At 36.2% G+C, this 14,234-nt stretch overlaps 1 protein-coding gene across 1 annotated transcript in view; it reads left to right on the top strand.

Annotated features, from left to right (window-relative positions):
- WDR7 (WD repeat domain 7) overlaps positions 1 to 14,234 on the top strand; it is a gene marked incomplete at its 3' end in the record, with an annotated part of 264,187 nt that overhangs the window by 15,640 nt on the left and 234,313 nt on the right. Inside the window, exons 2-4 of the mRNA XM_024761840.1 lie at positions 6,044 to 6,215; positions 10,858 to 10,964; positions 12,531 to 12,609. Of these exons, the coding sequence (XP_024617608.1) occupies positions 6,057 to 6,215; positions 10,858 to 10,964; positions 12,531 to 12,609 (345 nt within the window). The remainder of the gene's footprint in view (positions 1 to 6,043; positions 6,216 to 10,857; positions 10,965 to 12,530; positions 12,610 to 14,234) is intronic.

Raw genomic sequence — 14,234 nt, 5'->3', positions numbered from 1 at the left:
CCAATTGTTCCCCCATGCTTGCTTACTTTCTCTTATCACTCTGCTTGGAAAGTAATGTTGCCAAATCTGGCTCCCTGTGCACCAATGCTGAATAAAAATACGGAGACAGAGAAATGGAAGATAAGAAATAGAGAGGCTTTTTATTTTCTTTGCCAGGCAAAGGGAAGGCATAGCAGGCTAGTGCCTCAAGAACTGTGCCCCCCGCTTCCTGGGGAATTACAGGGATTCTTATAGGGGAGTTCGAAGTCTGAAGTGAGTGATAAGGATCAAAATGGTGAAGGTCTTGCATTCTTTTTCTTGCATTATTTCAAAACAGTCATTGCTGGAGTCAGGCAACCTGGTAATTGGGTCCGTTAGCCTCTGGGTTATCGGTCTACATTATGACCTCCTTTCTGAAATGCAAACAGCTACAAGGGGTTATTTGCTACAAGAGTTTATAGGGAGAGTAAAGAGTAAATATCAGGTGCAGGGTGTAAATTTCCTAAATTACACAGGATTAGGGGTGACTGGTTAGTTTTGTGAAGGACAAATCTAACTATAGACACTACAGATTAGTAACAGTTAAAATAAAACTAGGATTAATTAACTCATGCCAGTTTATGTTTCTTCTCTAGCCTGTTCACTGTTCCCTTTATTTTCCTGGTTATCAGGAGAGGAAAAACCTCATTTCTATTTTTGTTGCAACAGTAATAGTCATTCATGTCTTTTTCTTGCCTCACGCCTTACATATTTCATCAAACCCGATGATTTACTGTTCTTCTATAATGCCTTATATTTTCTTTTTCTTTCAAAACTCTCATCATTTTAGCCAGGTTCTTATCACTGCAGCCAGGCTTATTGCAGTAGCATCCCATTTGGTTTTCCTGTATACTATCTCAAATAGTCTTCGCATACTGCTTCTCTGCTTAGATGGATATATAGTTATGGGACCATTAAGTCTCTTTAAACTCTGGTCCTGCTCAAGACCATTGTGAAACCTTGTAGTATCTTCTTACTTCTCAAAACCTAAATTTGTAAATTCTGCTTAGGTGTATAATAATTTATCTCACATATTAGAATCTGAAATTATTGATGACTTCACTGGGCATCAGTATAATGATAATAGTGCCTGTTCTTTATATAGAGGGCGTTTAGTATTTTAAATTGTTTTCCCTTTACTTTTGTTCTTGGAGTACCTTTGTGTAAAAAACCTGTATCGAAATCTGTGTTGTGTTTTTATCAATTTGGTGTGTTGAACACCAAGTCCTATCTATTGTATATCTAAAATAGCTCTCATGTTCATCTTATTATTACCATTTTCACCACTGCTACCCTTCATCATATATTTATTAAAGACGTCCCATATGGCAGACACTATGCTCCATCCACATCATGTGGTGGTAAATACATCGATGTGGCTCTTGTTCTTAGGGAGCTTAAAGACTAGTAGGGGAGACGGAGAAATCCAGAAATAGGAATGAAGTTGTGATACATTTAGACGCCGTCTCTCGTACCAGCAGTACTGCAGTAGCCCCACTGGTCTTCAGACCCAGAGTTTTCTCCCTCCCTTTTGTATTGTAGCTCGAGGGATCTTTCTGAAAAGCTAATCAGATTTGAAACAGTTGACCTGTTTTCCATTGCTATCAGGTTAAACTCCAAATTCCTTGAGGTGGGTTACCAAGTTCTTATGATTTGGTGCATGTGGGCTTGTTGTTTCTTGTCTCATTCTGCCTTTGTGCTCTGAATGCCAGCCCTGCTATTTTCACTGTCCAGAAAGAACTGAGATCTGTCACCTTGGGGACTTAGAATATGTGATTCCTTGAGCCTCTTCCTTGGGTAATTACTACTCATTCTCACTCATCATTTCTTCCAAGAACCCTTCCTGAAGTATAGGTTAGGATATCCATCTTTTGTGTCTCCATTAGGTCTTGAGATTCCTCCTGTATCACACTCTGTGGTAGTTGTTTGCATGTGTGTAAGCCCCATCGTGTAGGTCAATGTGTCTATTTTATCTCCTGTTGTAATTCCATGGTATAGACACAGAATGGAAACTTGGGAAATGAGATCAGAATTTAATTTGAAAGCTGTCTTAGTATTGGGATTGGAGTTTGTAGTATTATTTCTAATAAAGTCATGCAGAATTGAATTGTCATATTTGCAGATAGAATTGTTTGACAGGCATATACAGTAGTAGTACTTTTATATTGTGTCAAAAAGTCAGTGAAAGATAGTAACCTCTTGAAAAGGTACAACTTTATTAAATGTTAAGCTACAGTGCTGAAAGAAATCAGTAGATGTGGAAGCAGCATGTGAAGAATAGCAAAATCTGTGTTTTAAAAAAATTAATAGTTGCTGATCATCTGCCATGTGATGGATATTTTACTAGTTGCATTACATATATGATCTCTCTTAACCTTTATGACAGCTTTCTGAAAGGAGGGTATTATCGTCCATCTTTTACAGATGGGGAAGCTGAGACCTGGAGGGGTAACTTTTTCAAGATTGCATAGAAGAGTCAGGATTTGAATATAGTTCTTCTGACTGTAAGTTCAGTGTTTTTTCAACTATTATTTTTGTTGTTTTTAACTGAAGTATGGTTTTATTTCTGTATAGAACTGAGAAATAGGTGCAATTAGGTGAAATAGAAATACATGAAATTAAGGTAACCAAAAGAGATGGCTTGATTTTTTTCTCTCTCAAACCCCTGCTCTTTATGATTTGATTTCTTTGACTTCAAAATTAATTTTATAACTACCTCTTGATGAGAAAACCAAGCCTCAGAAATGAGATGATATGCTCAAAGCCTGCATGGTTGGTGGCAAAATGAGGGGTAGAATCTAGAACTTCTGTTATTTGACTCTAAAGCGTTTTCAGTAAAACAGTTTTATTTAATAGCCAATCCTTAAATATAATTTTAAGTCAGATTTGATACAAACATAGATGAAAATTGAATGTTCTTAGTGTTCTTCTGTTTTTAGGAGCATCTAGTCGTACAGCATATTTATTTATAACTCTAAAATTTGAAAGGTGATATTTCCCCTTAATGTATTAGTTACAAAATATGAGTATATCGTACACAATATTTTGGAGAGTTAGTAAGAATTTTCTTCAGAGTTTCTATTACAGTTAATACTATATGGCACTAATCATTTATTCAGTCACTTTTGATTTGGGCCTTTTCCAGAAAAATGTGATTTTTTTTCTTTTTTTTATCCCAGTGAATCCCTAATGTCCTTGGATATAGAGCAGTGAATTTTGAATTCGACCCCCCCTCCCCCCCACCTTGGTTGGACAGAACTTCTTACCTAATTCGTCAAATAAGCAGTTGTAATAGCAGATAAGCTGATGTAGTATGATCCCCTGGAAAAGATATAGTGAAGTTCTGTAACATTATTTCCTAAGGGAGAATTGCTTTTTGGATAATTAATTTTAGGCTATGTTCTTTTATTTTATTTATTTTTTTGCGGTACGCGGGCCTCTCACTGCTGTGGCTTCTCCCATTGACGAGACCAGGCTCCGGACGCGCAGGCTCAGTGGCCATGGCTCACGGGCCCAGCCGCTCTGCGGCACGTGGGATCCTCCCGGCCCGGGGCACGACCCCGTGTGCCCTGCATCGGTAGGTGGACTCTCAACCACTGCGCCACCAGGGAAGCCCTAGGCTATGTTCTTTTAAAAAGACATGTCCCTGCTATGAGTTGAATTGTGTTCCCCTAAAATTCGTATGTTGAAGTCTTAACCTCTAGTACCTGAGAATGTGCCCTTATTTGGAGGTCTTTATAAAGGTCATCAAGTTAAATGAGGTCATCGGGGTGGGCCCTAACCCAACATGACTGTGTCCTTATAAAAAAAGGGAGAGATGTGTACATAGGAGAACACCATGTGAGCATGAAGTTGGCCTTCTACCAGCCAAGGAGAGAGGCGTGGATCAGATCTTTCCCTTCACAACCCTCAAAAGGAACTAACTGTGACACCACCTACTTTCAGACTTCTAGCTCAAGAGCCATGAGACAACAAATTCTGTTTTTTAAGTCACTCAGTTTGTGGTCAGGGCAGTTTTTAGGAAACTAATACAATGTATTCCCTTATGAAGATTCTTAATTGCCCTTAATGAGAATTCTTCTCAGATTCTGATTGACTGTCAGTTCCTGATTTTCGTTAGAATGTGGATTTGTTTTAGTTTCTGGAGAAGCTGAGTTAGAGATGGATGTGTTTTCTTGTGTTTTCCAATACCTTTATCATGTTATGGGCGATTATTTTCACTTGTTTTAAGAGCTATGAAATGTATTCTTCTTCCAGGTTTCCTTGAGCTCCTTGTCACTTGAATACCAGAAATTTCTTTCCTGTTGCATCAGAACAGACACATCTCCCTGTCACACACATATTCCTTAGTGCTGAATCTGTGTATTTGCATTCTCTTCAAGCTAGGCGTATGCATCGAATACGAGTGCTCAAATATCGAGAGAAATATTCTTTCCAGATCTCACCATATTGTGTTAGATGCTGTGAGCTTATTTAATTGAGAGAAATCTTTGGTGATATAGCTTAAAAATGAATGCTGTCACCATGGAAGAATGAACTCCTTCCAGATTCTCTTTTTGAGAAAGTCACTGTTGGATACGTTATTCAGCCAGGAACATGCTGTACCAAATTTGTTAAAGTTGGCTCAGTGCTTTGTTTCATTTTCTGATATTAAATAGGAATATGGAAAGAATTGTTAATGTCATAGTAGTCTATGAACCGCTGAACATGATACATAAATGGTTTTATAAATAGGAAGGGAACTTGGAATTTTTCCCAGGTTGTAGCAAACAACTTTTACCTGTAGCAAACAGATGAAGTTTTGGGGGAGGCAAATTGATGAAAGCCATGAATTCTAACAAAAAATAAAAGATGTAATATACATAGACTGCTTTTGGTTAACATCATTCATAATTTTTTACTTGCCTAATTTTCTTTCCAGGGAAAGGGATTTTAGTTTTAGTTTTATTTATTTGTTTAAAGAGTGTAAGTAGTGGATTAAAGAAAAGACTTTTGCTAAAAGCAACCAGCAGTAGGACCATGGGTATTAAACTAGTTTCTTTCATAGAAAGTGGTTACTCCTTTAAGTGTCTCTGAAAATTTCTTAGGACAATCTTAGCGTTCTAAAGAGTCTACATTATACGTATATCTTTTGTTGCCACGTGGAACCCAAGCCTATGAGTGACTCCTCGTGTCTCAAAAAGTGTGGCAGAGTCTCTGTCTTATATGGAGCCTTCTCTGATTATGCCAGTTTTCGTGTCTCTTGAACTTCTCTGAACTAGTACTTAAGTCTGTAATCACACAGTTCGTAACACCTAAATCTAGTTGTTTCACTAACTAGCTCTTAATTTTGTCATATGAAGGAATAATTCATTGTATTTGTGCGACAAACAGGGTCCTCTAATGTACACTGCTTAATTGATCGTTCATCTCAGATTTAAACACCTTTACCACAACTAAATGTTTATTATTCAGAAATGAGTTTAAAGTTCTTTATCCCTCAGGTTTCAGAGTTTAGAATAAAAGACATTCGTGACTTTGAGACATAATAGGTTTGTACTAAATACGGTGAATGAGTTTCTCAGTGGGCAGTATTCTTTTTAATGTTTAGGACACTGTCAAAAACTCTCAGTTTTTCTTGGACATTGCTAACTATCATTGGTTTGGAGACTTAACAAGATTTGGAGACCTCACTTGCCTTGGTAGCAGAGCAGAGTGAGTAAGACCCCGGGTTCTAAGTCAGGCTGCCTGGGTCTTGACTGGGGTTCCATTTCTTCCACTTTCACTTTGCAACTCTTTATGACTCACTGTCTTTACATGTGAAGGAAGAGCGCTAATAGTACTTACCATGTGATTTGTTGTGAGGATTAATTGAGATTTTAATTAGATTTTATATACTTTTATGTATGTGTCTGTTTTATTTATATATATAATGTTTAGTGGAATTCTTGGCACTTAGGAAGTTCAAGTTGGCTTCATAAGAAAAATGTGTAATATGTTTTAGAAGGAAATATAACATTTGACATTATTCTTATAACATTTCCAGGTTTGAAAGCACAATGGCAGGAAACAGCCTTGTTCTACCCATCGTTCTTTGGGGTCGCAAAGCACCAACCCACTGCATCTCAGCAGTACTCTTAACAGATGATGGGGCCACGGTCGTGACTGGATGCCATGATGGGCAAATATGTCTCTGGGACCTTTCAGTAGACTTGGAAGTGAGTGTTTGAAGTGCCTATTGTACTTTTCACATATAATAAACTACTTAACAAAAAATAACACAGTTCCAGAATAATTTGACCTCATAATATATCTTCTGTGAGATATATTTTGACTAAAATTGGTATTCAGAATGATTATTTACATGATTCATCAGAGTTGACTTCTGCTGGCTTTTGGCTTGATTTTCAACTATAATATCTATCCTACCTGGCTTAATATGTTACATTTAACATTTTTCAGAAAATTTCTAACCATATTGAAGGAGGTTTCCAAAAAAGATATTAAAAAACAATTTGGAGCATATTTATACCTTCTAAGGTCAATGTCTTGAAGAGAGCAAAACTTTTTGTAAAACTGTTTGTAAATTTTGTCATATTTATTTTAAAAGTCACTATGTATTTTTTGCCGTCCTTTACTGGTGTGGAATGCTCAGTGTGCTCTGCTTCTGGGCGCTGGCTCTCTGTGGAGAGACTGTCTTTTTCCATATTTTAACCTCCAATCTCTGACAACTCTCCCCAGGAATTTTTCTGTAAGGGGGAACAGAGAAAATGGGGCGGTAGCTGGCATGAAATGTAGAGGCAAGAAAGTTGATTTTTTTAACTAAACATTTTTTTTTAACAGCCTTATTGAGATAAAATTTACACGCCATACAATATACTCTTTAAAGTGTACAATTTAATGTTTCTTTACCCTGTTCACAGAGTTGTGCAGGCATTACCACAGTCAATTTTAGAACATTTTCATCACCTTGGAAGCAAACCTTGTACTTTGTAGCAGTTACGCCCAATATACCCCCATGTCCCCTGGGCAACCACAAATCTATTTCCTGTCTCTATAGATCTGCCTATTCTGGACACTTTATGTAAATAGAATCATTTAGTATGTGATCTTCTGTGATTGGCTTTTTTCACTTAGCATAGTATTTTCAAGGTTCATCCATGTTGTAGCATGTATCAATATTTCATTTCTTTTAGTGGCCAAATGATACTCCATTGTATAGGTGTACTGCATTTTATTTGTCTGTTGATCAGTTGATGGGCATTTAGATTGTTTTTACTTTTTGACCATAGTGAATAATGCTGCTTTGAACATTTGTGTGTGAGTTTTTGTGTGGACATATGTTTTCGTTGCTCTTAGGTATTCACCTAGGCATGGAATTGCTAGAACTGAAAAAATGATCCACACCCTTGGATGACATGTCAAGGCTAGGGTTACAGTTTGGAAAGTGACTGGAAATGAGTGTTGTAGAACGTGATATGCCTTCAGGATTGATAGCAAACTAAATAGGAATCAGCAGTGTAGTGATGAGGAGAACAAAATCCCACCACATTTTATTGGAGTTATTACAAGCAATAAGATTTACTTGTAAGATCTTAGAAACCATTCTTTTACTGAATTTTTTGCATGGATTTCACTAGAATGTTATATTTATTTAAATTCAAGTGAGAGGGATTAAAGGGGGAGAGGAGACTGACTAGGAGAGAAATACATCCTTTGAAAGATATTAAGAGAATTGGACTGTTTACCCAGAGGAAAAGAAGGCTGAATAAAAAGTGGCTTGGTTATTGTCTTTTGATTCATATAGAGGGCCTTATTAATGCACTTTATAGCAGTCATTTATGCCTATGAAGGACCAATAAGTCATATAACATACAGAGTGGTGGGCACAAAATACCTTCTCTTGAGGTCATGGTGTCTTCCCTTCTTTTGTTAGGAAAGGATTCAGAACTGTAGCTAGAACTTTTGTCTTGCATATCTTGGTCTCCTTTTACCTGTGGGAAAGGGCAGCCTGGCCTAACATGGTGGCACTAAAATATCTGAGAGATATTGCAGAAGCAGTAGTTTAGTGAGTACCTAGACAGATGGTGGTAAGAGTAAAGGAGGGAACCTGTTAATGCAGGTATTGTCTACAGTACAGTGTTTTAATGCTTCGACTACCTATAAAGCTGTAATTGCAGAGAATTAAACTGTAATTGCAAAGAATAGTGTAATACATGGCATTAATGAACGAAGTGAAACATTGTGGTAAGAGCTCAGATGTTGCAGGTGGGTGAAGTTGGCTTCAATCTTGGCTACTGTAGTGTCTAGCTGTGTGACTTTTGGCAATTTTTAACCATTTGATGCCTAAGTCTTGCCATTTTTCAAATAGGATCAACTACACAAGGTTGTGGTAAGGATTCTATGAAGGAATGTGTATTAAGCAATTATCACAGTGCTTGTACATAGTAAGGATTTAGTTAATGAAAGTAATTGTAGCATCTCAGGTAGTAGAAAGAAAAAATTGCTAAAGGGGGAAACAAAAGGAGTGCTGATTGTTGGCTGACTATAGAACTAGTAGCCTCAAAGTTCCAGATTGGAACATTGATGTTAGTGTTTACTCTTAAGAACTGACACATCATATCATTTTATTCTAAACATCACACCTTGCCACTGATAACTGTCACTTTTGAACTGTGGTCTTTGATGATGGATGGTTTTTTGAATATGTTGAACAGATTATCTTTGTACTGATTATGTGTGAAATGTTTATTAGTTAATAACTATGACATAAATTTTTATGGGATATGGTGAGATACAGATAAAAGGTATAAATATAACAATATGCCATATTTTTATTTTTCCTCCAGTTATATTAATACTTGCTGTGTGAAGCCTCCAACTTTGTTCTTTCTCAAAATTGCTTTGGCTATTTGGTGTCTTTTATGGTTCCACACAAATTTTATCATGGTTTTTTCTATTTCTGAAAAACACCATTGGAATTTTGATAGGATTGCATTCACTCTGTAGATTGCTTTGGGTAGTATGGACCTTTTAATAACATGAATTCTTCCAACCCAAGAACGTGGGATATCTTTCCCACGTTATTTATTTCTTCTTCCACTTCTTTCATTAGTGTCTTATAATTTTCAGAATACAGGTGTTTCACCTTCTTGGTTAAATTTATTTCTAAGTAATTTATTCTCTTTGATGCTATTGTAAGTGGGATTGCTTTCTTAATTTCTCTGTCAGATATCTTGTTGTTATAGAAACAACTGATTTTTGTGTGCTTATTTTGTATCATGCAACTTTTCTGAATTCGTTCATTAGTTCTAACAGTCTTTTGGTTGGAGTCTTTAGGATTTTCTACATATAAGATCATGTCACCTACAACAGAGACAATTTTACTTCTTCCTTTTCAATTTGGATGCTTTGTTTGTTTAGTTTTTTGCCCAACTGCTCTGGCTAAGAATTCCAGTATTATGTTGATTAGAAATGTCAAGAGTAGCTATCTTTGTCTTGTTCTTGATCTTAGAGAAAAGGCTGTTAGCTTTTTACTGTTGAATATGATGTTATCTGTGGGCTTGCTGTATATGGCCTTTATTATGTTGGGGTACATTCCCTCTATACCCAATTTGTTGAGAGTTTTTAATCGTGAAAGGATATTGAGTTTTGTCAAATGCTTTTATTGTCTCTATTGAGATGATTATGTGATTTTTATACTTCATTCAATTATTTTTATTCATTTATCTAGATTTTGGTGGGAGTACAGTCAGTTCTAGTTACTGTATTATGACTGAAAATGGGATTTTCTAGCAAAGCCATGTACATTGAAAATAAAACTAACAATTGGTAAATTTGATTTTCTTCGGAGAAATTAAAGAATTGGCCAAGAGCATTTTTTTTTTTTTCCAGTGGAGGAACACAGAGTCTCTGTATAGAAATGGGGTTGGATGTATGAGAAAATTTTGGATGTATGAGAAAACATTCTAGGCCTGTTCTAACCATAAACAATGATTGTATTTTTCTTTTAATTATAATTATGCAAAATAAGGCTAAAGTGATTTTGATTCTTTGCAAAATGGATATCATGAAAGGGGCTTTAAAGGTATTAATCATATTCTGTTTTTTTAAACTGGGTATTGAGTATGTGATTATGTATTTTTTTTATGTCTTGTACATGTGTTACAAATATTATTTGTATGTATTAAATGTTTAAGAAAGATATCCTGAAATTACATAAGGCCTTGAAGTAACCTGAAATGATAGCATGCAGTTTGGTATAGAGCAGATGAATTTGGGGGCTGATTGCTAGACTATTTTAGAATAGTGGGTATTAAGCCGTCCTTTCATAAGGCACTATGGCACTAAATCGTTAGGCTGTGAAGGTCAGTCTGGTTCCTGATAGTCAACATTGATATCAGCTTTTGGTAGGGTACCTGTTCTCTATTTTCTGTGTTTGGGGATGTCAGTCTAGAGACTCTAAATGTACTTTCAAATCATGCAAAGTATTATTTAAAAAATAGGTGAGGTTAAATTACTTTGTATACTAATACACATTCTTAACCTGATTTCTCAGTGTATTGGAGCTTAGTGCCAAACACTGCCCTGCTTTAGATCCTGGTTCCATCATTCTCTGCGTGATATTGGGCAAGTCATGTCACCTCTTGGTTTTCCACTTTTGACTTTAGAACTACGTGGTGGGATGATTGTGTGCATTAAATTGGTGGGCGTCAGTGTTTTGCAGCTCTTAGTTTTTGATGTTCTGAGCAGTTCTTCTCAAATCTGTATCTGTATATTGTACTGAATATTTAACAGGATTCCTAAAAATGATTACTTAAAAAATTTGGTACTAATATCAACATGTTTGTGTATTTCTAGGTTAATCCTCGAGCACTGTTGTTTGGTCACACAGCTTCAATCACCTGTTTATCTAAAGCTTGTGCTTCTAGTGACAAACAGTATATCGTGAGTGCATCCGAGAGTGGGTATGTATTTTCTTATTCACTTTTCTCCTCCTAAGTCTGTATTGCAAATAGTACCACTGTATTAGTAAGTAGGAATTTTTTTTTTTCCTTTGGGGGTGTCTTTTAAATAAATGCCTCAGTTGTTTCAACATAAAGATATTTGAAATATGGTTTTCAAAATGAATTTTATCTTTATTAATGATTTTTATAATACTTTGTGTTTTATTGTAATTTATGATTATGTTTTTGCCTTGCTTTTGAGAAACTCAGAATACCATAAAATTTAAAGAATGATCATTAATCCCCAAGGCATTTTTGCTGAATTGGCCGACAACTCTGAGAGTTTTAAAAAACCTCAGTGATGCTAGGCTAGCATAAATTTGGAAGACGAAGCCACGCAAAAGTTTAAACAGTTATATTGATGTACATTAATGCACTAATATGGCTACATGTATTCCTAAGGCTCAGAATAGAGCTTGCTTTTAGAGATGTAAGTCATTGAACGGTATTTGTAGGGTCTAGAGTGTGGGGAATTAAAAGAAGAAACTTAGAGTGTTTAGAAAATTGTATATTTACACAATATGTTATTGAAGGGAGTTGGGGAACTGGAAGAGAATTATTTAAGAACTTGTCCCTTCTACTCCTCATAATTTATGAATTTAAAAAGAACCTTGTATCACTGAAAGGCAGCAGCAGGTGAAAATATAGTACCTTTTGTCCAATTAAAGGATAATTCATATTAGAGTGAATATTCTAAATAGATCGGATGAATTTCCTTTGAAAAATTTATACCATATGAGATATAGGAAAAGACATCTTAAAGAATACCCTAATATCAGGATCATTACATTTTATTAATGTTGTCTTCTGTTAAATAAATCTTAAATTTATTTCTTTAAAATACAAGGCATATTGACATTTCTAATTTCAAATGTTGTATCTTTAGTGTGAGATAAAGCTTTTTTCTTTTGGTATGCATGCAATAAAACTTCTGCCATAAATATGGAATTAAAACTGGAATATTATATTTAATTTGCAAAGATTTGGAATGCAGTTGACCTTAAGTTTTGCTTTTTGCAGTGCTGAGTTTTCTAGTAGGTTGATGACCGATGGAAAATTGCAGTGGTTTAAATTAAAAGTTTATTTCTAGTTTTTGCCACTTGCCCTTCATATATCACTTAGGGCTGTGCTCTGCTTCATAATTCTCCTTACTTTGAGGCTGAGGGTGAAGGAACCGCCGCTATCTGGTATAGAGGCAGAGGAGGAGAGTTCTGGAGGGTCTCATATCAGTTCTGGTCAGAACTACTCAGAAGACTCCACCAACTAAAAGGGAGCCAGGAGGTGCAGTCCTCCCAGGTGCCCAGAAAGAATGTGGATCAAGGTGGGGGTGGTTAGGTTGGAGGGGAGTTTAGGACGGTGGGTGGGAGGACCAGAATTTTTGATGAACAGCAATAATGACTATATACTGTCAATACTTTTTCAGAAATATGTCAGTTTTAATGGAAGATTAATTTTAAACCACTGTGACAAAGTTGAACAGTGCTTCCAAAACTCAGATTTAAAGTCAGCTGTTACCTTATTTTATAGAGAGATGTGCCTCTGGGACGTGAATGACGGCAGATGTATTGAAGTTACAAAATTAGCTTGCACACACACTGGCATACAGGTTAGTATCACTTTCTGTAACTGGCCAAGTCAGCACAATTTGTTATAGGTGTACAATTGAAAAGACGGTTTTTATATGAGAAGTGGGTGGGGATGGGTAATAGGACAGGAAGACTAGAATTAGAGTAGCAAAAGTATTTTTCATAAGACAGTGTAGTGGGGGAGGAAAACAAAGACGAGGAGACTAATGTTGAAAGATGTAAGGTAAGCCGTTGTCGCTGCTGCTTCTGCTCTCTCTGTCCTGGTTACCCAGGTGAGAGCCCTTTTACTGGTTGGGTAAGTGTTCTAGATCCTAAATAATGGAATTCTCTCTTGCTAAAGCCTTGGTGATTGCACTCATGATTGACACAGTCCATTTTGGGGATGATACCCTTTTCCTTGCTTGTGCAGTTGGCTCTTGAGTTCGTGTTTTGACTTCACAACTCTGCAAAAGAAAGGACCATTTCATATGCCTGGCTGACACAGGAATTTGCCCAGGAATTTATAGCTTCTCACTTACATTCCTGGTATTCTTCCTTATTCTTTCATAACTGTCAAATTCTTTGTGCTTCAAATTACTCATCATTTACTGTGTTGAGTGTTGGGAAATTACAATGTATATAGAAAAATGTGATTTATGTTCTCAATCGGGAAGAAGAGGGAAAAGAAGAGAACTCACATTTATAGCAAATATTATATAGGTGTTTCTTGTATGGTTTCTCATTTAGGCCTCCCCACATCCTTACCAATTAGGTAGGAGTATATCCTTTTATGTATAAGGAAGCTGATAGCCGGAGTGATTAAATGACTTGCCCCAGTCTCACAGTGAGTCATTCCTGGCACTAGGATCCCAAATCAGCTTTATCTGACTCTAGGGACTGTGTTCTTTCTGTTATATCATACTGCCTCCCTTAAAACAAGTAAAATCATTTGTTGAGAAAGAAGACCTTCTGTGCTAACACAAGTTAGACAAGCAAAGGAAAATTTTCACAGATGGTTAGTGTGATATAAATCTTTAGTGACTACTTATTACCCTGGCAAAGTCCTTTTAAAAATTGCTTCTTCAATGCTGTTACGGCATATACTTTTTATTTAAAGGGCCTGTAGTATTTATTTTTTATCATATGAAGAATCATCAAGATTTATAAAGAGAAAAGGGATGATAAAATCATTTAGATTCATTGACTTTATAAATAATTTAATTGGAAAATTATATATAAGTATCAAACTCATTGGATATAAATATTTTAACTGTTGTATAATTTTATGATTTAAAAACTTTTGGTTTATGTTTTAGGAAAAATTATCTTTATTCAATATATTTTCAGTGCCTGCTCTTTATCAGATCCTGTATTAGGTCTTCTGTATTTAGATTGGCAACCATCTCTAAGTAGAAGATGCTTTCTGGCATTTACTAATGTGTGTGACAGGTGTTTCCTGGGTGATCCTCACCCTCTCAGGTTCAGAAGCAGGTTTTTAAAAAAATTTTGTTTATTTCTTTCTTTCTTTTTGGCTGCGTTGGGTCTTCATTGCTGCGCGCGGGTTTTCTCTAGTTGCGGCGAGCGGGGGCTACTCTTCGTTCCAGTGCGCGGGCTTCTCATGGCAGTGGCTTCTCTTGTTGCAGAGCACAGGCTCTAGGCGCGTGGG

The sequence above is a fragment of the Neophocaena asiaeorientalis genome, unplaced genomic scaffold (genome assembly GCF_003031525.2).
Source record: "Neophocaena asiaeorientalis asiaeorientalis breed wild unplaced genomic scaffold, Neophocaena_asiaeorientalis_V1.1 scaffold1217, whole genome shotgun sequence".
NCBI lineage: Eukaryota > Metazoa > Chordata > Mammalia > Artiodactyla > Phocoenidae > Neophocaena > Neophocaena asiaeorientalis.
Note: the sequence above shows the minus strand (reverse complement) of the source record. Positions and strands in the feature narration are given on the sequence as shown.